Raw genomic sequence first — 24163 nt, 5'->3', positions numbered from 1 at the left:
GTATTAGTCCAATAAAATGGAGGGCACTAAATTTTATTCCTGCCAGGCCCCATGCCTCCTACCCAAATGCAAAATATAAATTGGTGGGCTTCCTAAAACCCTGCCAGCTAAAAATCTCTTCCTCTAGGAAGGAAGGGAGATTTGTTCAGAGATGTTTGGGGGTTGCATAGAAGAAAAACTGTACACTGGCACTGGTGTGGTGATCTTTGTTGTTTGTTTTCAATTTTAAAATAAAAGTAAAAATAAATCAAGTGGAAATAAAGAAATAAATAAGAAAACAGGTAAGTAGATGGGGGTGGTGCAGGCTGGGCTGGGGTGGGACAGGGGGGCCTATTGTACTTATGTGCCTAGGAGCCCTCAAAGAATTAATCCTGCCCTGCTTCTGAGTACCCTTTGTGGACTAACACTGTGTGTTCAAGAGCCATAAGAACATAAGAATAGCCTTACTGGATCAGACCAATGGTTCATCAAGCCCAGTAGCCCGTTCTCATGGGCCATCAAGCCCAGGAGCCCGTTCTCACAGTGGCCAATCCAGGTCACTAGTACTTGGCCATGCCATAAGACCAAATCATCCTGGGTCTTCTAGGGCAATCAGCCCCTGTGAGAGCAAGTCTGGATGCACCTGGAGTCTGAGACTTTGCTTCTTTTGTAGGCGTATGAGATCCTCATACCATGGGTGACTGGACCAATCTGGTTAGCCCTGAACATCAGCTTAACCAGTTAAGTCTCAGCAGCTAAAAATGAAACCATAAATTCAATGTCTATTGTCGAATATAATGCGTCATTGAAATTTGGGTTCAGCTCCGGCAGTGGGCTTTAACTGGTGTCCACTGCCAGCTGAATATCAGCCCTTGTGAGTTGTATGTGGTCCTGTAACATTTGAGCACTACAAGTTACAAGAGCATAGCTCAGTCATAAAAGTCCATGCCTATATTTCAGCACACTAACGCCAGATTTACCCTAGCTTTGTCTAAGAACACTTGAATGTGGAAATGTCCTTATGGAACAGACTCACTACCTGCATTTTTAGGTTACCTAAATGGAGGCGTCATATTCCATAATTGACTCCTGTGTATCCAAGCCAATCCTGAAAGTAAACCTACCTGGCAGATTTTCTAGGTAGCCATAAATTGGATCTAGATTTGAATTTCATGAATGCGCATGAGATAAATTTGTATCTATTGGGTGTCACCAGTTGATGTAAAAAATATGACACGCATGTTCATTATGCTTGGTTTGAAAACCAGGACAGGTTTAGGAACCAACAATATAGAGTTGACACATGAAGCTCTGAAAACTTTCTTACCATCCCTTGTTTATGGTAAAGTAACCCCATGGTAAAGTAACCCCATTGATGGCAGCTCTTTTGTCTACCGTAGATATGTGTACCACAGTTCCAAATGGATGGTGGCTGGCAATGCTGACTCACCAGTGCCCCCCCGGGTATACATTCACCCTGACTCACTGGCTTCTGGAGACACATGGATGAGGCAGGTGGTCAGTTTTGACAAACTTAAGCTGACTAACAATGAACTGGATGATCAAGGCCATGTAAGTCAACTTTCCTTCATAACAGTACCAAATCTCATTTCACAAAGAAGTCATTGTAGCAAATCAATCATTTTTACAACCTTAATTCAGATCATTGTCTTTATGTCATGCGACTTACAACAGGGTTTTTTTAAAAAATGAAATGTAAATTTCAACTATTTCAGCTTCATCTTTTGGGCTAGGTCCAGTAAATCCTTATTTATAACTAGGGAGGGGTTGGTTTTTTTCCTATATATTTCATTCCCCTCAACATAGCCCAACCATTGACCAACAGGCTCATCTTGTTTTCAGCTAATTTACAGTTCCTCTTCTGAAAACACGGTTTCAGTACCCACGGATTCAGTTATTCGCGATTTTTTTTAAAAAAACAAAACTCTGCATCAGACCTTCCCCAGAGCCATCATCAAAAATCATCAAAATGGCTGCCATTAGTTCCCTTTGTAGTCTCGAGACAACAACGGAAACTCACAGCAGCCATTTTGATGATGGCTCTGCATTGGGCAGAAGCATAGGAAGATCGATCCTGCCCTACGTTGCCGCTAGACCACCAGGTAAGGTCTGGGGAAGGTCCGGGACACAGGAGGGAGGCGGAGGGTGGGTCAGAGCTGGCCCTAAAAATTATCTGCAATTTTTCAATATTCACAGGCCGGCTCTGCCCCTAACCCTCATGAATATTGAGGTTCTACTGTAATTACTTATATGTAAGGAATGTTGGAGTCAGGCTTCTGGAAAATAGCAACATACTAACAGTCAAAAATGTGTTTTTTGCATAAAGGTCATACATTTAAACTTTTCTTCCAGTACAATCTATGACAAAGTTCTGCCATAAGATATAAAGAGGGTAATTTTATAACAGGGGACCTGGTTGAAGAGGCCAAGGAGATTCTTTAGGCTCTATTTCAGTTTCTCTCAAACTTTCAAGAGCTGGGGCACACTAAAGGTAGTGGCTGCGGCTTGAGACACCCAGAAATGCGTGGACCTCACAGTGATGACATCATGCATATGAATGACATCATTACGTCAACGTCCGCACATGTGCAGAGGCCCTCTAGATGGGCCCTGAGATGCCAATAAGAGGTGCCAGCAGGGAAAAGGGTCAGAGAGGAGAGGCACTGATGACAGCTGATTGCCTACAGCAGTGTTTCTCAACTACAAGCTAAGTACCCCCTAAGTCTAACAAATATCAACTGAGTACCCCAACCACAGACCTCCCTAGGCCAACCAAGCTCTGCCCCAGATCCCTTCTCCTTTACTAACTGTAATGCAATTTTTTCCATTCATTTTTCATAAACACACAATATACACAGCAGATATAAATTCTCAAAACTGACACATTACAATCACTATATTGAAAATAAAATAATTTAACCTACTGGCGATCCTCTGCAGGCTGCTATAATTAGCTTTAAAGGTGAGACCGGGAAGCCAGGGGAGAAGCCAGAGGACGCTAGAGAGAAGGGGGAAACATGCAGGCCTTCAGCGACTCAGGCAGCGCTGGCGCTGTACCGCATAGGGAAGTCAGCTGGCAGGCGCCTCTCTTCCTCCTCAGTGTGCCATGGCGCACTTGGAATCTTAGGAGGCACACTAGTGTGCCCCAGCATACAGTTTGAGAGATGAAAGAAATGTAGTTTATGGATAGATGAGAATAGGGGAGAAGAAGGAGGGATGAGATGTGGGGAAGGGCAGAGAGAGAGAGGAGATAGTGCGCATTGATAGATGGGAAGCGAACACATGGAAAAGTATATAGATTTGATGAGGAAGCAGAAAAATGGAAAAAAAAAGTTGAATGTTAAAAGTTAGTGCCAAAGATGAATGTAGGACAGAAAGTGAAGGAGTGAAAAACAGCAAATGGATAAGGCAGCCCTGGAAACAGAGATAACAGCATAGACAGAAGAAAGTGCAACCAGAGACTGGTAAAAAAATGAGTAGAAAAATAAAATCAGCAGACAACTAAGGTAGGAAAAGTGATTTTATTTTCAATTTAGTGATTAAAATGTGTCAGTTTTCTATATTTTGCACTGTTCAGGAAGAAATGCATTTCTTTCTATTTCTCTGGTGCTTCTCTGGTGCTGTACTGCATGTGTATAGTAGGACTTTTAATTTGTGGTCCTGTATTTGCGTGGAGGGGCTTAATCAAAAGGGACGTCTAAATCCATTTACGTCCATTTCGCAAGTCGTCCAAAGTCAAAAAGTGCCTAAGTGACATTTTCGAAAGAGACGTCCAACTTCTTTTGGACTTTCAAAAATCGTCCAAATTATACGTCCTGCAGATCTGATCTAAAACGTCTATCTTTATAGTCCATTTTCGTACAAATGTCTGTCCAAGTCAAAAACGTCTAAAAAAAAGCCCTGTTGGATGTGGGAGGGGTCTGCAAAGTGATTGACAGAACACCCAGACAGGGCATCTAAATAGTGGGGTACCTTACAGGGCACTGCTGTGAACTTCACAAACAGGGTGCCATGGCTTTTCCTCACTACAGCTCCCTTATAGGTGACAGTGAGCCCCCAAACTACCTCCAGAATCCCCTTGACCCACTTATCTACCACCCCTATAGCCCTTATGGATGCAGGAGCCACTTATATGCTAGTACAAAAGGGTTTTGGGGGTGTATAGGGGAGTGCACATGTTTCAGTAACAATGCAGTGATTACAGGAGCTTATGGGCATGGGTCCATCTCTCTATGGGTCCCAAACCCACTCCCAAGATGACTTAAGCTGCCTCTGGTCTGGACGACTAGGCTTTCCTATGCTAGGCAGCCAGGTGATGATGGTCTGGAGGCTGAAATTTCAAGTTATGATTAAAATATTTATTGGGGTGGGGGGTGTTAGTTATCACTGGGGTAGTGTGTGGGGGTCTGTGTTATGTGTTTTCAGTGATTATCTGGTGAGTTTAGGTGGGTTTTAGTGACTTAGACCATGTTTTACATGGTCTAAGTCAAAACGTCCAAGTTTCCTCTAGGCTCTGTTGTTTAACTTTCGGTTATACATGCTGTACGACTAAGTCTAAGCCGGCCCACGTCCCGCCCAACTCCCGCCCTTGACACGTCTCCCGAAGCGCCCCGTTTAGCTTTGGACGTTGAGCGGCTCTATGAAGGCCTAAGTCGTTTAGAAATGCGTCCAAAACCCGGTTTGATTATCGGCACTTGGACGTTTTAGAGAAATATTCGTCCAAATGCCGATTTAGGCCGTTTTTTGGATGTTTTTTTCTTTCGATTATGAGCCCCATAGGGTTTATCTGTGACCAAGGCCAGGTGTTCTGGTAGGAATGAATGTTGTGAAGCATTATTGGTGTCATGGCCACAAGTAGGAAGATATTTGTTGGATCTCTGTCAGTCCTTTTTCATCCCAAATGGCCCTCAATTAAAAATTAGTGAAGACCACCGATCTAGACCTATTTCACTCACATCCAAATCAGAAAAAGGTGCTCTGATTGAGCATCTGAGCACTGAAAAGAGTAAGGCATGATCCCTGCTTAATCCCCCAGTGGATACTGTCCCCCTTTCTCTCCCCTGATAGTGAAACTGGAAAGGAAAATCAGGCTTTATGTCAGCTGCAGATATTTGGGCCCTTCTAAACAAAGCAGTAAGCAAGTCAAAAGAGTAGCTCACTGATTAGTACAGTGGCCTATAAACTAAAAGACTTGGGATCAAAATTCCACTGTATCTCTGTTAATTATATTTTTCTGGTGCTCCTTCCAGGAACAGAAAAATTATTATTGTACCTTAAGATATGAGACACCTGCAAGTCTGAAGGTTGGCTTGGTATACATTCATGTACCAGTAAGTAATGTTCTGTTCCTAGAGAGATCCTACTTACAAAAGAAAAAAAAAGAGATATCGTGAGATTTGAACCCACCTGCTCTTGGTTTACAGTCCGTTGTATTAACCACTAGGCTATTCCTCTGTTCTGCAGGGATGTTTGCATATACAACAAAAAGACAATCCGACCGATCTGCAGTGAAACAGTCATTAAACAATTAAGTTTCAGGGAGAAAAACTTGCAGAAATGATGTTCAAGGTATAAAAGTCTTATCTTTATTGGAAAAAAAATTAAATGTAGCATTCCAAACACATGGTTATCTTGTGCGAGCACACAGGACCCAACACAGTCCGTGTTTCGGAAAACACTCCTTCCTCAGAGGTCCTTATAAAAACTACCGATGTAGAGCTCCTGCAAGTCTTTTGAGTTGCAGCTGGACAGGAGATCTACGTCGGTAGCTATTATAAGGATCACTTGTTTTTATAAGGTTCTCTATGTTTATGTACCATTATATCCTGGACCCCTGAGGAAGGAGTGTTTTCCGAAACACGGACTGTGTTGGGTCCTGTGTGCTCATACAAGACAACCATGTGTTTGGAATGCTACATTGCATTTTTTTTCCCAATGAAGATAAGACTTTTATACCTTGTATATCGATTCTGCAGTTTTTCTCCTTGTTTTGGGATGTTTGCATAGCCATTTTAATAAGAATGCTGCCAGACTTCCCTGTGCCTTGTTTCCTCCACCCCCACCCCCACCCCCACCATTTATGATTTAAACATTTCAGCTTGTAAAACAGCTGTACAGGATGGATGTTTCAAGCATAAGGACATCCTTTTCAAGTATTTGTGAACAGGAAACCTGGACATCTTTCTTGTTTGAAAATTGCTGTGTGATGGATGGTTTTTTTTTGAATGTTATGAATAGGATGTCGCAGTTCTGATTTGGATGCTCCTTTGAAAATGCCCCACCATGGTCTTTATAAAAAAACAAACAAAAAACTATCAATACTTTTAAGGAGAAAAGATGCAATAGTATCAAATCACTCAATTAAAAAACAAAAATGCATCTCACACATACTCTGCCGATTGACTGACAAAAATTATACATTAACAAAAGGGCCTCAAAGCCTGTCAAGGTCTCAACTCTAGGTACTCTAAGGAGTACTTACTCATTGGCCCATCCTGAAAACCCAACCAAAGAGGAAAAAACCTCTGTAAATAGAGAAACAAGGTCTCTGGCTAAAAAACAGGGTCAAAAACCAAATTACTAACAGTCTGTCAATTTGCAGAGTAAATGTTATTTAGAATGAAATCTTTTTCATTAGCCAACTAGAAAACCCTGAACAGTACAAAATATACAATAGAAAAGGGCAAACCAAACAAAGAGCTATAATCCCACCCTCCTGCACCCACTCCCATCCCACCGAGCCCAAATACTGCAACATATCAAAAAATCACAAGTGTGCAAAAGGAAGTTCAAAGGGAAACAGCAGTGAAAGCCAAGCACTAATCTCATCTTACTCCTGTGCAGTCCACAGCTACAATGCAGGCCCACATCGATGAGTCTTCAAAAAACTCTTTCACTCCCAATGATGACTGTAATCTCAAAAGCTTTCACTGCACGACAACTAATATAAGCCTTCCCTGCAAGTGTTAATATTTGTGCAGAGATAATTTGTGATGCTCTGCCCAGACTCCACCCTTGTACACGCATACTAGCAAAATACGCACCATCATGTCATAGGATAAAACTTGTACTGAAAACCTTGCACTGTAGAGATAACCATGATAAACTGTGACCAGTAACTAGTAAACTGTATATTATGTATATTAATATTAGATCCTAGTATGTATCAAGTTAGGAATAAAAACCTGTATCATAAACTTGTACTGAAATTGTGTATGTTTAACCTATAACCTGTTCTGAGCTGTTTGGGGACAATAGAAAACGAATTAAATAAATAGTACATTTTTAACAGGTCAGCATTTTATAAGAAGCTATATATATGTGAAAACGAGATTTATAAAATTACCCCCATGACCCTGGATTCTATATATGGTAATGAAAGATGCATGCACATGCAACTTAATTGTTTAATGAGCCAATCGTTGCAAATAATTGGCCACTAACAAGCAATTAGTGACACTAATTGAAATTCTTCTAAGCATATTCTATAAATGTGGTGTGCATCTTTTCTATGAAGAAAAAAAATAGAGTGAGATTTGCGAAGGGCTGTATAGGCTTTGGTCCTTTGGGAAATGCATACTGTAGAAAAATCTGGTGGTCGGCTTCCTTGATGCACTTTTCACACCTATGGCCAGTTGCCCTGGAAATGAGGTTCACCTCAGGGTTGTGTCAAGTTCTTCTGGCAATTTCTTTACCTTAACAGAATACTGAAAATTAAGTTCCCGAGCGGCCTGTGCTATTGACTTTGAAGCCTTGGAAAGCTGTTATTATAGATCACACCAGTCAAACAAAAAAAATTGTACTAAAAATGCACTGTTTTTCTTTGTAATTATTTCTGAATGGCAAGTTTTCCTGCACATAAAACCGCCTTATATTTAATGGGCTGCAATTCTTTTCATCTCAATGGGGCATCAGGAAATCTCATAAACATCGCCGACAGTGACTAATGTAGTATAGATGATGTCATTGGAAAGAGACAATTTTCAGGCAGTGATTTCCAGATGCCCTGCCTCTTCGTGCAGAGGTTGGGGTTTTTTTCATCAGGTATACTCTGCAACATTATGTAGCCCTTATTAGAAAACAAGCAATTTATCAGCCCTAAGTGTAATTATCTTCATTGTCTGTGTCTTGGGAGAACTTGTAGTGTGTGCATAAGCAAAACAGACCAGCTATCTGCAATGCATCCAGACTGCATTTAAAGTAGAAATAAAGTCCTACAAGCTGACTTCAGACCACCTGTCCCCAATTAGTTGTGAGGCACAATCCCAATCTTTTCTCTGTCCCTGTTTGAACTGGCGCTGTCCCACATTTCATTGTTGTGATGTACGAGAAAAGGAAGTTTGTTCCATTCTTCATTATTTCTTTCATAGAAGCTGTACTCAACGATTCGTTCAAAGTTGTTTTGGCCTGCGAATGGTAAAAAGCAGGAAATGTTTGTGACTTTGTGAATGGCAACTGTTGTCAAAGGAGAGTGTGACATAGTGGTTAGAGCTACAGCCTCAGCGCCCTGAGGTTGTGGGTTCAAATCCCTGTGACACTGGGCAAGTCACTTAATCCTCCACTGCCCCAGGTACATTAGATAGATTGTGAGCCACTGGGAATGAGTACCTGTATGAGGAAAGACTTGAACCGCCTGGTGGTATATAAAAATAAATTATTATTATTAAAAAGGTTAGGACTCTTTAGCTTGGAAAAGAGACAGCTGAGGGGAGATATGATTGAAGTCTACAAAATCCTGAGTGGAGTAGAACGGGCACAAGTGGATCTATTTTTCACTCTGTCAAAAATTGCAAAGACTAGGGGACACTTGATGAAATTGCAGGGATTTACTTTTAAAACCAATAGGATGAAATATTTTTTCACTCAGATAATAGTTAAACTCTGGAACGCATTACATTATATTAGTGATTTTTATTCCGCCATTACCTTGCAGTTCAAGGTGGATTACAGAAGAGGATTTCTGGACATGTCCAGAGGTATTACAGAGTAGAATGGGTTGTTTAAGAGGATTGAAACATTTCATACGGTGTTAGTTAGTCTTCATGGATTTCTTGAATAGCAGGGTTTTTATTTCTTTTCTGAAAGTTTTGTAGTCTGGGGTCGCAATTAGTAGATTGGAGAGTTGGTGATCTAGTTTTGCTGCCTGTGTGACTAGAAGGCCATCATACAGTTATTTCCTTTTGATGTCTCTGATTGGAGGGTATGTGAATGTGGTAAAAGTGGATAGCTTAGCTGGTTTTAAGAAAGGTTTGGACAAATCTCTGGAGGAAAAGTCCATGGTCTGTTATTAAGATATGGGGGAAGCCTCTGCTTGCCCTGGATCGGTAGCATGGAATGTTGCTACTCTTGGGTTTTGGCCAGGTACTAGGGACCTTGATTGGCCAAAGTGAGAGTGGGCTACTGGGCTTGATGGACCATTGGTCTGACCCAGTAAGGCTATTCTTATGTTCTTAACTGCTTTGAGTGTAGTTGTAAAACCCCCCCACAAAAAGGCAATATATAAGTCACAACCCCTTTAATCACAAGCAACAGCTATTCGGATCAGGTTGAGCAAAATAATTTGGACAATATAGGAGGAGGAACTACCATAGGTGCTTCTCTGATGGAAATGTTATTATAGGGAGCTCAGTTATCACACTATCCATATTGCTGCATAGCCTGCAGTGGTCCTTGCTGCAGTTTTCTGCTTTGACTTTGGCCTAGGGGTAAAGGACCCACTGAGATTTTCACCTGTTTTTTTAATGCAGATTATTTTTCTGACCGTACATGTCTAAATATTTGGCACTCTAGACAAACCTTTAGGCCCTGATTCTGTATAGGACGTCCGGGAGAGGTGTCCTATTCAGAATCGGGCCTACACTAAACCCCGATTCTGTAACCGGCGTCCATGTTACAGACGCTGGTTAGAGAATCGGGTTAGATTAGACACGGCCCGCTACACTTATCGCGGCAAGGGATCTCTCTGCCGTTATAAGTATAGCGGGCCGCGGCCCCCTGTCCGATTGCAGGCAGGAGGGTGCCCAAAACCTCATGTCGAAAGATGCTCCCCCCCCGACATTACCGACCGCCCAAACCCTCCTGCCAGAAGATGCCCCCCCCCCCGACAATATCGATCGCTGTCAGGAGGGTGCCCAATCCCTCCTGCCCGAAGACGCACCCTCTAGGCGCCTGGGCGCTCTAGGCGCCTGGGCCAATCAAGCCTTAGACTTAGTGGGGATGGGCGGATCCACTATGCCTAAGGCCTGATTGGTCCAGGCTTCTAGAGCCTGGGCCAATCAGGCCTTAGGCTTCGGCGAGATGGGCCGGGAAGGGGCGGGCCCGCCTCATTTCGACGAGGCGGGCCTGCAGGCTGGACAGGCAAGACCCGTCTGGCCAAAAGAAAAGGTTAGTTTGGTGGGGTGGAGGTTTGGGGGCTGTTAGCGCGGGGGGGGGGGGGAGGGTGCGTCTTCGGGCAGGAAGGATTGGGCACCCTCCTGCCAGCGATCGGTAGTGTTGGGGGGGGGCATCTTCTGGCAGGAGGTTTTGGGCACCCTCCTACCAGCAATTGGACAGGCGGCCGCAGCCCGCTATACTTATAGCGGCAGAGAGATCCCTTGCCGCAATAAGTATAATGGCCGCGTCTACTTACAATGTAGACCAGCATTTTGTTGGCCTACATTGTAAGCGTCTCTTCCTCTACTAGGGAGACGCGTAGGGCCGCCTAGGTTCGCCTAAGGCCCTTAGGCGAGCTTAGGCATCTTGCGGGCCTCCCTAGGCTCCTGGAGGTGCCTTCAATATAGGCGGCCTGCCTGGGGAGCATTTTTTTAAAAAACGTGCATCCCGATTGGCTGATTAGACAGCTGTAGGACGCCTACAGCTGCCTAAAACTGGGACGCACTTTGTAGAATCAGGGCCTTAATGTCTTAATCCTTGTACCCTTAGCTCCATCCTCTCCTGTCATTTTTTCTTATGCCTTACTTACATAGTACATGGTGTGTCAAAAACTTATCTAAAACATGGATCTTTAAGTTAAAACATGAATCATTCAGTTATGTGTATCCAGCATAAGACCTCACTACTTAAGATTAGCAAAAATGTTACAGCTAATGTTAAACTTAAAAACATAAATATTTTTCAATTGTTTATTTTATTCTATTTCCTGTTATTTGATATATCGCCAATCGCCAGCTGGCATCTAGGCATTTAACAATCAAAGCTCAGAATGAACTGTAAATAAGAGAGAAAGAAAAAAAAAAAAGTAATGTATTCCCTGCATAATGAAGGAAGGGCTTGATTAAAAAGCCAAATTTTGAGAAGTCTTTTGAAGGTAGTGTAAGAGAATTAATTAGGGAGCGTAAGAGAATTAATTGGCGCCAAACTCTTAGGATGCCTAACAACACTTAAGTGGAGGCACCCACCGATGCCTAACGATACCTACCTGAAAAGGGGTGGAGAACTGGTGTGACTTAGGTATCGCTAGGCATCTGAGTTAGGCGCTGGTAAATTAGGCTAAGTAAAACCTCATCTTCTGGCGCCTACCTCTAGGATGCCTAGCAACATCTAAGCACGCCTAGTGGTGGCGCCTAGTGGTTGATTGGCAGCCGTGCTGAGCAGTGCCTACAATGTAGGTGTGCTTAGGTGTTATAGAATCTGGCCCTTAGGCCTTGATTCTATATATTACGTCTAAACATCTGGTGCCAATTAGTGCGGTGCTAAGCGCAATAATTTCAAAGGTTATGTGGAACTTATAGAATCGCGCTTAACGCTGGTTATGCATCTTAACTTTTAGGCTCACCCATTTAGGCCAAGGAAAACTTGGCTTAAATGCCTGCACCTAAGCTGTGTGCATATCGGCATATAAGTTAAAAAGCTTGCACATAACGTAAAAAAAAAATGCCCAAATTCTGCCCCTAACCACACTCCTGTTTCAGATTCATGTACTCAGATCTGACGCATCACATTTTGGGCAGTGCACTTACCAAGCTGTGCAGGTAACTTTCAATTAACTCTAATTAACACCAATTATGAGGTGTTAATTACCAATAATTGGCATCAATTAGGCCTATTAATTAAGTTGTATGCATGCATCAGCTATGAGCATCAATGTATGCACACAACTTTAGGTGCCATATATAGAATGTGGGGGTTAGTGTTTGATATTATTGTCAATTTACTTTATTATTTATCCCCAGAGGCATTGCGAGGGAGGGTTGGGGGTGGGGGTGGACCGCTCCGGGCGCCATCTCGGCGGGGTCGTCGGCACCTCTCCTCCTCTCTGCCCACCCACCTCTTCAAATCTTTAGTGGCAGTGAGCTGCATCTGTTACCTGTTGCTCGCCAGCCTCAGCTTACCTTCTTACCTCACTTCATGTTCACCGCCGGCAAAGATTTGAATAGGTATGCAGGGGGTGCATGCGGCAGAGGAGCGTGCGAGAGGTTCATGGTGCCACAATGCCAGGCATCACCTCCCTGGGTGAATCCTTCCCCTGTTATGCTGCTGCTTATCCCTAGTCATTAGGTTTATCTTTATTTCCACTGATGAGATGAGATTTAATGATGCTATTAAGCAGTGTTTCCCAGACCTGTCAGAGGCACACGAGCCAGCTGGGTTTTCAGAATTGCCACAATGAATATACATGAAATAGATTTGCAAATATTAGTTCTTTAATGTATACCAAACGGTGGGGGGTGTTTATTTATTAGATATATCTGGCAAACCAAGGCAGTGGGTCATGTATGGCCCTCAAGGACCTCAGATTTCCCATATCTGTATGATAGGAATTTAAAGCAGTATGTTCTGTGTCTAGGGGAGGGGGGGGAAAGCCCAGTAAAGCAACCTGTAGAGACAAAACAGAAGGGTCACATTTTTGCTAATTTATGAAGTGAAAGGCTCTCAATGTACCCTACCAGCACAGAGAGAGCTATTTTAAACACTAGAGATGGATTGAACTGAACATTCTCATCACTGCTCTGAAAAGAGAAACAAGACAAGTTCAGATTTATATGCCTCTCACATTTTATAGCATATGCACAAAACCTGAAAGGTATAAATCAGACCATGTTACGGCACTCAGCACAACCCCTTATACGCATGGTAATGGATAAAAGGCTTGCAGCATTGTCCTTTTCAGCTTGCTAAATCCAGACAAATCTTTGTCAGACTAAAAAGGTCTACACTTGGGCTAAAGAGTGATGTCAACTTTAAAACAAAATGAACTTTATTTATGTATTTTTTTTTAAAGATAATCCTGCATTCTATGCACAAATATCAGCCCCGAGTCCACATCATCCGGAAGGACTTCAGCAGTGATCTCTCACCTACTAAACCTGTTCCCATGAGTGATGGTGTGAAAACCTTCAGTTTTCCAGAAACAGTATTCACCACAGTAACTGCTTACCAGAACCAGCAGGTAAGGCAGCTGTATTGGTTTCCCATTGATCTAAGTAATTGCTGTGATGTTCATGCTGCTAATCTGAACACAGAGAAGTTAGGTATTATCTTCCCTGTATCGGCAGTCTTGTGGTGCATTCTCAGATAATGGAATCACCCCTATATAAACAATAGTTGTTGATCTGGCACCAGAGCTGGCACAGGTATAACTGGAATGCTGTTTGAAACTTCCATACTCTCTGTATACTTATGCTCACAATAATCCAAACCAATCCAAAGCTAATGTTCTGAACCAGTTTACAGAAATGAAATCTTTCTGGAAGAATTGCAATGTGGCAGCTTCAGATGAGGCAGGGGCACCAAGGGGAAAATTCTAAAACAGACGCTTAAATGAAAAATGCCGTTAGAAATAGCAAAATGGTGAGGTTGAAGTGCCTACCTGTTCCTAAATAAAAGGTGCCAGAATCGCGCCTCTGAAGATGCTTTAGGCCGGTGAAAGCCAAAGTAGGTATGGCCAATGCCAGAAATGGCATTAGGCAGTCTAAAATACCTATGTAAGTGTGATTCACGCAAAGATGTAGGGCTGGAAATGTAGGGCTGGAAAACCTTGGCCTACGTTTCTGGTATCTATTTTTCTCAAAGGCATGAGTCTGAAACTTGGGCCGATGTGTAATTACATAGAAACATGATGGCAGTTAAAGGCCAAATGTCCCATCCAGTCTGCCCATCCACAGTAACCATTATCTCTTCCTCTCTCCAAGAGAACCCACATGCCTATCCCAGGCTTTCTTGAATTCAGACACAATCTCTGTCTCAACCACCTTTTACAGGAGACTGTTCCACGCATCTACCTCCCTTTCTGTAAAAAAGTATTTCCTTGGGTTACTCTGGAGTCTATCACCTTTTAACTTCATCCTATGCCCTCTCAATTCAGAGCTTCCTATCAAATGAAAGAGACTTGACTCATGCGCATTTACGCCACGTAGGTATTTAAACATCTCTATCATATCTCCCCTCTCCCGCCTTTCCTCCAAAGTACACAAATTGAGATCTTTTAAGTCTGCTCCCATACGCCTTATGATGAAGACCAGGCACCATTTTAGTAGCCTTCCTCTGGACCGACTCCATCCTCTTTATATCTTTTTGAAGGTGCAGCCTCCAGAATTGTACACAATATTCTAAATGAGGTCTCACCAGAGTTTTATACAGGGGCATCAATACCTCCTTTTTCCTGCTGACCATACCTCTCCCTATGCAACCTAGCATCCTTCTAGCTTTCGCCGTCACCTTTCAACCTGTTTGGCCACCTTAAGATCATCACATACAATCACACCCAAGTTCTGCTCTTCTGTCGTGCACATATGTTCTTCACCCCCTAAATTATACTGTTCCCTTGGGTTTTTGCAGCCCAAATGCATGACCTTGCATTTCTTTGCATTAAATGTTAGCTGCCAAATTCAGACCATTCTTCAAGCTTCACTAGGTCCTTCTATATGTTGTTCACACCATCCTCAAAAGGAGGACATGTCCAGGGAAATCTGAATCTCTGGTAACCCTAGTAATCCGCAAAGAGGCAAATCTTACCCAACAGCCCTTCAGCCATATCGCTTATAAAAATGTTTTTAAAAACTGGCCCAAGAACAGAACCACTGGTAACATCCCTTTCCTCAGAGTGATCTCCATTGACTACTACCCTGTGCTGCCTTCCACTCAACCAGTTCTTGACCCAGCCCGTCACTCTGGGGCCCACCCTGAAGGCACTCAGTTTATTTATTAGATGCCTGTGTGGAACACGGTCAAAGGCTTTGCTAAAATCTAAATACACCACATCTAGTGCACTCCGTCTATCCAATTCTCCGGTCACCCAGTCAAGATTGATACACAATCAGCGAATATTGATGAGTAATAAAGAGGGGTAGTAAGGAGGGGGTGAGGTGGTCTGCCCCTTGCATCGTCTTGGTGGGTGCGCCGGAACACATCCTCCTCTCTGACCCCCCTCTCCTTCCCGACCCCCTCTGCCACGTACATGTGCCCCTTCCCTTTCCATGCACCCTAGCAATCTTCTAGCTTGCGCCGTCACCTTTTCAACCTGTTTGGCCACCTTAAGATCATCACATACAAGGACAGTGTCAGGCAGAGTCTATGTCCCAGAAATATCAAACAAAGACAATTTAATTGTGAATTAATAATGAGCATGATTGTTGGGCAGACTGGATAGATTATCCAAGTCTTTATTTGCCGTCATTTATTATGTCTTACTAGTTAAGAACTAAAGCTATTCCTGTGTGTTATTTGCATGCCTCTTAGTTCTGGATGATTCTAATGACCTTCTTTTATGGTAATGTTGGATGTACTTAATTTAAAATTCTAAATGAAGAGTGGACTCCACTCTACTGATTGACGGTATTGAAATGTAAAATTGCAAAATGAAAACATGAAATATGCGTGCTGGTGTGTTAAGTCCTTTTTAGCCTTAATGTTGTGTAGAAGGGTGTATGAGAGCTCATGTTAGTTCAAAGCAAGTGATTTATTGGTTTTCTTTTCTCTGTCACCTGTGTTGTTATTGTGGGTGTAATTTACTTCACTGCCTTCCATTTAATGCCATCTGGAATTTTAAGAAGAGACAGCTGAAAAGAGCACTTTGATGCTGAAGAACTATTTCAGTGGTTCTCAACTTTCTTGTGACATACCTGACCGAGAATGTTCATGTGTGTGTCACACTGAACACTAAAATTCACAACTAAACAAATCAAAAAAACTCCTAAATGTTTTTTTTTATTGCGGTTAACAATGGTGCAATGGAAATATAAAATACTGTATTCTTAAACTTTGTTTTATAAATAATGTTAAAATTGAGGTCAGCACATTCCCTCCACCCCCACCTTTTACAAAGCCGCAATAGAAGCTGCCACTGCGGTAACTGCCCCGAAGCCCATAGGGATTTAAAGGATTTCGGGGGCTTTTTGCCGCATGGCAGCCACTAGCACAGCCTTGTCAAGAAGTTTTAGTCTTCTCTTTCTTTATCGGTGAGAAATCTGGGAGATGTGTTGCATACGGTGACGGGACAAAAGCGCGCGAGACCCCAGCGCGCCTCCTAAAAAGTTACTTATAAAGAGCTCCGATGTGGGTGTGTGTGTGTGGGAGAACATCCCCCCCCCCCCGCTTTACTTCATACTCTTCGTGCTGCCATTGGGGGGACGTGGGGGGTGCAACCCCCACATTATACATTTCCTAAAAAATCGGGAAAAAGTGAAGTTTACTCTATAATGGAGGGTTCCATCCCCTTCCCCCTAACGGCAGCGCTAAGAATATGAAATAAACTGGGGGGGGGGGGGGTGTCCCCACTCACACCCCGCATTGGAGCTCTTTAAAAGTAACTTTTTAGGCGGCATGCTAGGGTCGTGCGCTGATTTTTCTGCGCTGCAATGTTGGCGTGCCGAAGTCCCGCGCGCGAATGACTATGAACCGTTGCATACAGTTTGCAATATGAGGTTGAATGACAGGCAAATTCAGACTAAACATACTGTCAGTGTCAAGAAACTTTCAACCATTCATGAGTTTATACAGAGCATACACCTCATCATACCAAACAAATGTATATTCAAATTCTGGTATCACTTCAGTAACAGTAACATAAAATCCTTCCACTTCCAGATATTGTGCTACTCAAAGACTACATAGAAAACAGAACCTCTGGATGATAGAACTGGAACATTTGGGGCTCCTTTTACTAAGGTGCGCTAAATAAATTACCGTACACACGAAATTACCGCACGCTAAACCTGCGCTACGCTTCTAGAACTAACACCAGCTCAAAGCTGGCATTAAGGTCTAGCGCGTGCGGCAATTCAGCACGCGCTATTCTGCGCATTAAAGCCCTAACGCACCTTTGTAAACATAAGAACATAAGAAATGGCTTCGCTGGATCAGACCCTAGGTCCATCCAGCCCGGCGACCCGCACTCGCGGAGGCCAAGCCAGGTGTTCCCTGTTGAGAAACCTTGTTTACTCGTATCCCTCAATGTGATTTGCGAGAAGGTGTGCATCCAACTTGCCCTTGAATCCCGGAGCCCTTAATGTATATAGTATTTTGGACTCCAGTGAGATCACAAAAAAAACAGACTCGACACGCTCCAATAAATGCTGGCATTGCCAGTTGGAAATTGGAACGTTAGATCATCTTTTATTTCACTGTCCTTTAATATTTGGGTTCTGGAAGTCCATATGGAGCAAAATAATTTCTATTCTTGAAGTCCCCATTCCGTTATCATATAGAATTATATTGTTTGGAACTTCAATTATCAATAGAAGCCCGCCAAGTAGTTCCAAATATAAATTTCTTCTCATTATGACAGGCTTTGCAAATGATTACAAGGAATTGGAAACAATGGGATAGGTTAAATATGCTGTTTTGGTGGGAGACTCTGTGTATGTATTACCAATATGAGAAAATGCTAGCAGAAAAAATAAAAGCCACAAAAATTCTTAGGAATCTGGGGTCCATTCAATTCTTTTTTTAACAGCTTTGATAATACTGTGAACCTGCCATATTAAAGATTTCATATTCTACATACAAATCCAGAGAAGGGGAGGGGAGGGGATTGTTTTATTTTGTATTTCATGTATAGTACATAAGTGCTTTTTAAGATTGTTATTGATGACATTTAAATAGTATCACATTCAAAATACTATTGAATTAATTAAATAACAAACCTATGTATCATATGTTAAGTCACTTTATAAATAAGGTAAAATGAAACCTCGATTGGTATCATAGATGAATTAAATAAATTGAGAGATTAATGCATACATAAAAGTTTGCAAAAGTTAGATAGTTCTAAGTTACTGTCATCTTGATATAGGGACACTGGATCATCTGCTGTTCTACTGTCCTTTGATACTTAAATTTTAGAGATCCATGTGGGATCAAATCAATACGATATTGGAAGTCCCACTGTCATTGTCGTATGATGTAGCATTGTTTGGAATATTACTATTGCCCAAGAATCCAATCAATGCAAATAAGAATAGATTACTTCTCATCATGACAGGAGTTGCTATGCAGCTAATCACGAAAAACTGGAAAAATTGGGACAGGTTAAATTATAAATTTGGCATAAGGTTTCCCACCAGAAGTTGTAAGTTTGAACGTATGAATTTGTTACACTTGGGACACTATAATAAATTCAAATAGATTTGGGGTCCATTAACAAAATTTTGTAAGAATTGATCATTAGTATTTCCCTTTGATTTCTGAATTAATTATATACACATCCAGGAAGGGTGGGTGGGAGGGTCTGGGAGGGGGGTGTTATGTACTTTTTATATAATTTGTTTGTAATGAGTGCTGTTTATTGTATTAATTGTTTGTTGACCTGTTGCACTTTATGTTGGCTTTAAAAATGAATAAAGAATTAAAAAAAAAATGTTATTGATGGATAATTTGTTACACTTTCTGTAAGATGTTTTTATAAAATCAATAAGCAATTTAAACCAGAACTGGAAGATTTCCAGTTGGGGGTAGTTACAGCAATTATCATTGGGGGGTAACCAGGAAGCACAAATAGGGTCCAGTTAAGGAAATTTTAAGTACCTGAATCTCTGGATCTCAGCTTGCAGGTACAGATGATTGTTAAGGAAAGTGTAGGGTTGCTGTCTATACCAAAGGTTTGGTAACAGTGGCGAGGTAAGGCGGGGCAGTCTGCCCTGGGGGCTGGAACCCGTCGTCTGCCCCCTCTCCTTCCCCACCTCACACTACTATGCGTGTGCACACCTTCCCTTTCCCCATACCTCTTTAACATTTGTGGCGTGAACAGTAATCCTTAACCTACTGCTTGCGCCCACATCGGCTCTTCCTCTAAATGTCACTTCCTGGACCCACGCCTAGAAAGTGATGGCAGAGGAAGATCCGACGTTGGCGTGAGCAGCAGGCTGGGATTGCTGCTTGCGCCGGGAACATTAAAGAGGTACGGGGGAAAATAAGGGGTGCCCATGTGCGGCAGGAAGGAGTGGATGGGGTGGGGGGTGGAGAAGAGGGCGGGGGAGGGGGGCACTACCGCGCTGGGTGCCTCTCGCCCTTGCTGCGCTACTGCTTGGTGACCCACCTCCTGCCTCGTGGGGACACACCGATGTATTCCAACACAATGGTTGTGAACCACTGTGCTAGATCATTCAAAATCTTAAAAAACATTTTTGAAAAGACCCACTTCATTAGGGGTTGCTGGGTACTTTCATTTGACCTGGACTGGCCACTGTTGGAGACAGGATGCTGGCATGGTACTTTTTACATTCTGTGTCCCGTTTCTTCACAGAGTATATTTTTATAAACAGACCCAGAATGTACTTCTCTTTCTGGTAATGATTTCAGACAGCAGCCATTCTGTTTTTGCTTTCCCTGAATTTTTGCTTCATTACGAGCCATTGCCAGAGTATTCTGAAGCTATGATATGTTTTCAAAATAGTGATAAGTGGTTCCAGATTGATACTGCATGTTCCTCATCAGTGACAAACACAAATGAATGTTCCTCCGCCAGAATGGACAGTTCGTAACAGATTCTGGACATTCTTCGATAGAGCACTAGCAGTTCAACCCCAGAGGTAATCAAGACTGCTCAAAATCTGGTGATCGTTTTACAATGATTTATGAACCTTCTGAAATCAACTGTGATCATCTCTGTTCACAGAGAAATTTTCTGACCTGCTTAATTTACTTTATAAAGGTAACATTTAGGGGCTCATTGTATAAGTGATTTGAACACGGAGAACCGCATTTTATACGCATAAGCTGGTAGGGGAGAGAAAGGAAAAAAAAATTGGATTTAGTTGCCACCTATTTCAGTAGCAGTTCAAACTGGGTTACATTCAGGTACACATGGGGCTCCTTTACGAAGCCGCGTTAGCGGTTTAACGCGTGTAATAGCGCGCGCTAATTTGCCGGCTGTACTAGCCGCTACCGCCTCCTCTTGAGCAGGCGGTAGTTTTTCGGCTAGCGCGGGGGTTTAAAAGGTACATGCGATAAAGCCACTAATGTGGCTTCGTCAAAGGAGCCCTTGATATTTGCCTGACCTCGAAAGGCTCACAATCTATGAGGTTAACTCTTAACTGGGTACCTCCATTTAAGCACCCTGATGCCATGTGATAAAAGTTTATTCTCTAATGGCAGGTGGGCACCCAGATTCTGTTTGTTCTAGTAATCTATAAAAGGTATATCTCATGTAGGAAAACTAGGGACATCCCTCCCCTTTAGAATCACTAGCTCTGGAATAACCTTACATCCCCACTTCGAAATTCGAGCTCCCTCCAATTTTTCCATAAACATCTGAAAACTTGGCTTTTCTCAAAAATGTAATACTTCCCCCCTCTCTGGTACCCTAAACCCCTCTAAACCTTCTTTACACTTAATCCTATAACCTTCCATTGGAGTTCCTTTCTATCCCAACCCTGTAAACCGTGCCGAGCTCTACGATTGCGGAGAAGGTGCGGTATACAAACCTAAAGTTTAGTTTAGGGCACCTCACATTTACATTTACACCAGCCATAACTGTGACAGTTTAAAACGTGGCAACAATGTGCATAACTTATAGCAATCCGTAAGTTACACAGGTAAGTGGGAGGCCTGACCCCACCCCTTTTGCACTGATGTGCAAATGCCACTTATGTGCATTGTTAAAGAATAGTGCTTAGGCTCCTGTTGGTACCAATGCGCATTAGTGCAAGAATTCTTTGCACTTACACAAACGAGGGTGCATAAATGTGGGCCCCCAGTTTATAGAATTGCCTTTCACATATAATAATAACAATAATAATAATTATATTCTTATATACCGCCAAAGCCATGATAGTTCGAGGCGGTTTACAACAAGAGGTGCTGGACAAACAGCGAAGTGGTCACCATACAAAGTCATCGAATACAAGCTTACAGGATGGAAGAAGAGAAAGACTGTACAATTCTTAGGTTACAAATCGTTGTCTCTGCAGGTCACCATACAAAGTCATCGAATACAAGCTTACAGGATGGAAGAAGAGAAAGACTGTACAATTCTTAGGTTACAAATCGTTGTCTCTGCAGGTCACCATACAAAGTCATCGAATACAAGCTTACAGGATGGAAGAAGTTTCATGTTTATCGAGATTTTGATTTAAACGCAATATCAAGTATTTTCAATGCGTATAACAATAATAATTTGGGGGGGGGGGACAAATAAACAGTTTAAAACCATATACATACAATTTTATCCATAGTTATATTAAAGATATGTAAATAATTAGAGGTTAAATTACATTTGATTTAAAATAAACAATTAAAATAGAATAACAATTAGGGAAGAACAATTTTTATGAAGACTTAGTCTAAGAGTAATTGTTAAGGCGAGACCTGATCTAAAAGTAAATAGGAGAATCAAAAGGATTGTCTGATCTAAGAAAAGAAAGACTGTACAATTCTTAGGTTACGAATCGATTAAACAAATTCGTTTTTACTGATTTTCTGAACTTGAAATAGGATGAGGAGTGCGGGATGATGTTACCCAGCCAGTCGTTCCATTTACCTGAAAAAATGGAAAGTTAAGTAGCTTGTCCAAGATCAAAAGGAATATCAGTGGGATCTGAACCCTGGCTTCTTTGATTCTCAGTCCACTGCCATTATCATTAGGATTACTCCTTGGGGTATATGCATAAAAGTAGGTTTGTGGAAGACATAGAACACTGTATCGCAAACTGTGTGCCCCGAAGGATTCCAGGTGCGCCCCGAGATGCCAGAGAGTAGGAGAAGCGCCGGCGCCAGCTGACTGCTTACAGGATGTGCCTCTCGCATGGGCGGATGTCGATGCAATGATGTCACGCATGCATGTGACATCATTGCGTTAACATCTGCGTATTTCTGGGTGCCATCCAGCTGCAGCCCCCTAGATTAGTGTGCCAGCAGCTTAACAGGTTTATGACACACTCACAAGGAAGGTAGTCTTATAAGGGGTGCCCAATTTTAGGAGCTAAAAATGGGAATAAATGATGATATTGTAATCATTACAAAGTCCAAGGAACAGAGCAGAGAGAGAGGCCTGATCTTCAAATCACTTTAATAGCAACCAATCAGAATCATATGTGAAACAGTCTAGTCCAGTCATGTGCGATTCTGATTGGTTGTTATTAAAATGGTTTGAAGATCAGGCCTCTCTCTCTGCTCTGTTTCTTGGACTTTGTTATGATTTTCGCAGAGGTGATCGTCTCTTTTGTGGTTGTTGATATTGTAATCATTTATACATATAAGTGGCTATTAACACCTGTGAATAACCTCATAAAATACTAGCTGACTGAAGAGTATACGCCATGATATGCTGGCATGCACTTTGGCCCTGAGTCTATATATTTGGCACATATAAGATTGGCACTGAGCAGTTAGGCGTCATTTATAAACATGTGCCTAATGATGCCCAAATTGAATCTTAAGTACCCCTTATTTATGCCAGGGTTTTCTTGGCCTAAATATCAGCGGTGACTAGTGAGGCCTAGCCAAATTTTCGAACAAAATCTAAATATTTAAAATTAGGTTAAATGGCCTGATGATTGAAAATGCCATTAAAAGCTAATAAAAAATGATTAATAAAAGTTCCACTAGTCTACCAGTACCTAAACAAAAAGTGGGCATGGTTAGGGGTGAAGTCTGGGCATTGAATGGCTTAGGCATCTGCATTAGGCGCTGTTAAATTAGGCCAGGAAAACTGGCACCTAACATTATAATGCCTACCGATGACTAAGTAGAGTTAGGCGCCGTTAGACACAATTCTGTCAACAGTGCCTTAATTTTCATTAATGGTGCTGATTTGACTGTTTGTAGCGTTATTTGTTTCTAATGTACGTTCTTATTATACTTTGTTTTTATATTATGTAAAAACTGCTTTGAATTTTAATAAGGCGGTATAACAAATTTTTAAATAAACCTGAAACCTGAAAACCTGTTTAAGCTAATTAAAAAGTTCAGTTAAGCGATTAGATAGGCCATGCTTGCCGATTTTGGTGCCTTTCCTCATGTGCCATTTGTAAAATCTGTGCCTTTTTGGTGAGTAGTGTATGGACAGTGTAAATTATAAAATACGATAATGTACACACATTCTAGATCACATCTAGGTGTGGGCATTTATACTAGCTGTGGTCCATAAATCACTACTGGGGTCAGTAACAGCGGAATCTCGTATGAGATTTATTCTAGCAATCAAACTGTGTTATAACCTCTCTTTATAGCAAATAAACCTTTATGGATAAAGTAAAGATGAAAGATGAGGTAGGATGGCAATATGTGAGGATAACTAGAGGCTAATTCTACAAAATAAAGGTGATCTTTCAAGCTAAGAAAGAATATGAATAGAAGCTTGCAAGAGAGGCAAAAACTCATAACAATTTTTTAGGTACATCAGAAACAGAAAACCTGTGAAGGAATCCATGGGACCATTGGATGATCAAGGAGCAAAAGCGATGCTCAAGGAGGATAAGGTCATAGCAGAGAGACTGAATAAATTATTTGCTTCGGTCTTTACAGAAGAAGATGTAAGAGATCTACCTGAACCAGAAATGGTTTTCAAGGATGATGATGCGGAGGAACTGAAAGAAATATCAGTGAATCTGGAAGATGTAATAAGACAAATCAACAAATTAAAAAGTGATAAAATCACCTGGACCAGATGGTATACATCCCAGGGTACTAAAAGAACTCAAACATGAAATTGTTGGCCTGATGTTTGTGATCTGTAACCTGTTGCTAAAATCGTCTGTAGTACCTGAAGATTAGAGGGTGGCCAATGTTA

At 41.9% G+C, this 24163-nt stretch overlaps 1 protein-coding gene across 1 annotated transcript in view; it reads left to right on the top strand.

Annotated features, from left to right (window-relative positions):
- TBX15 (T-box transcription factor 15) overlaps window positions 1-24163 on the top strand; it is a 216666-nt gene that overhangs the window by 120788 nt on the left and 71715 nt on the right. Inside the window, exons 4-5 of the mRNA XM_033940178.1 lie at window positions 1380-1551; window positions 13220-13387. Of these exons, the coding sequence (XP_033796069.1) occupies window positions 1380-1551; window positions 13220-13387 (340 nt within the window). The remainder of the gene's footprint in view (window positions 1-1379; window positions 1552-13219; window positions 13388-24163) is intronic.

This window comes from Geotrypetes seraphini, chromosome 4 (genome assembly GCF_902459505.1).
Source record: "Geotrypetes seraphini chromosome 4, aGeoSer1.1, whole genome shotgun sequence".
Taxonomy (NCBI): Eukaryota; Metazoa; Chordata; class Amphibia; order Gymnophiona; family Dermophiidae; genus Geotrypetes; species Geotrypetes seraphini.
Note: the sequence above shows the minus strand (reverse complement) of the source record. Positions and strands in the feature narration are given on the sequence as shown.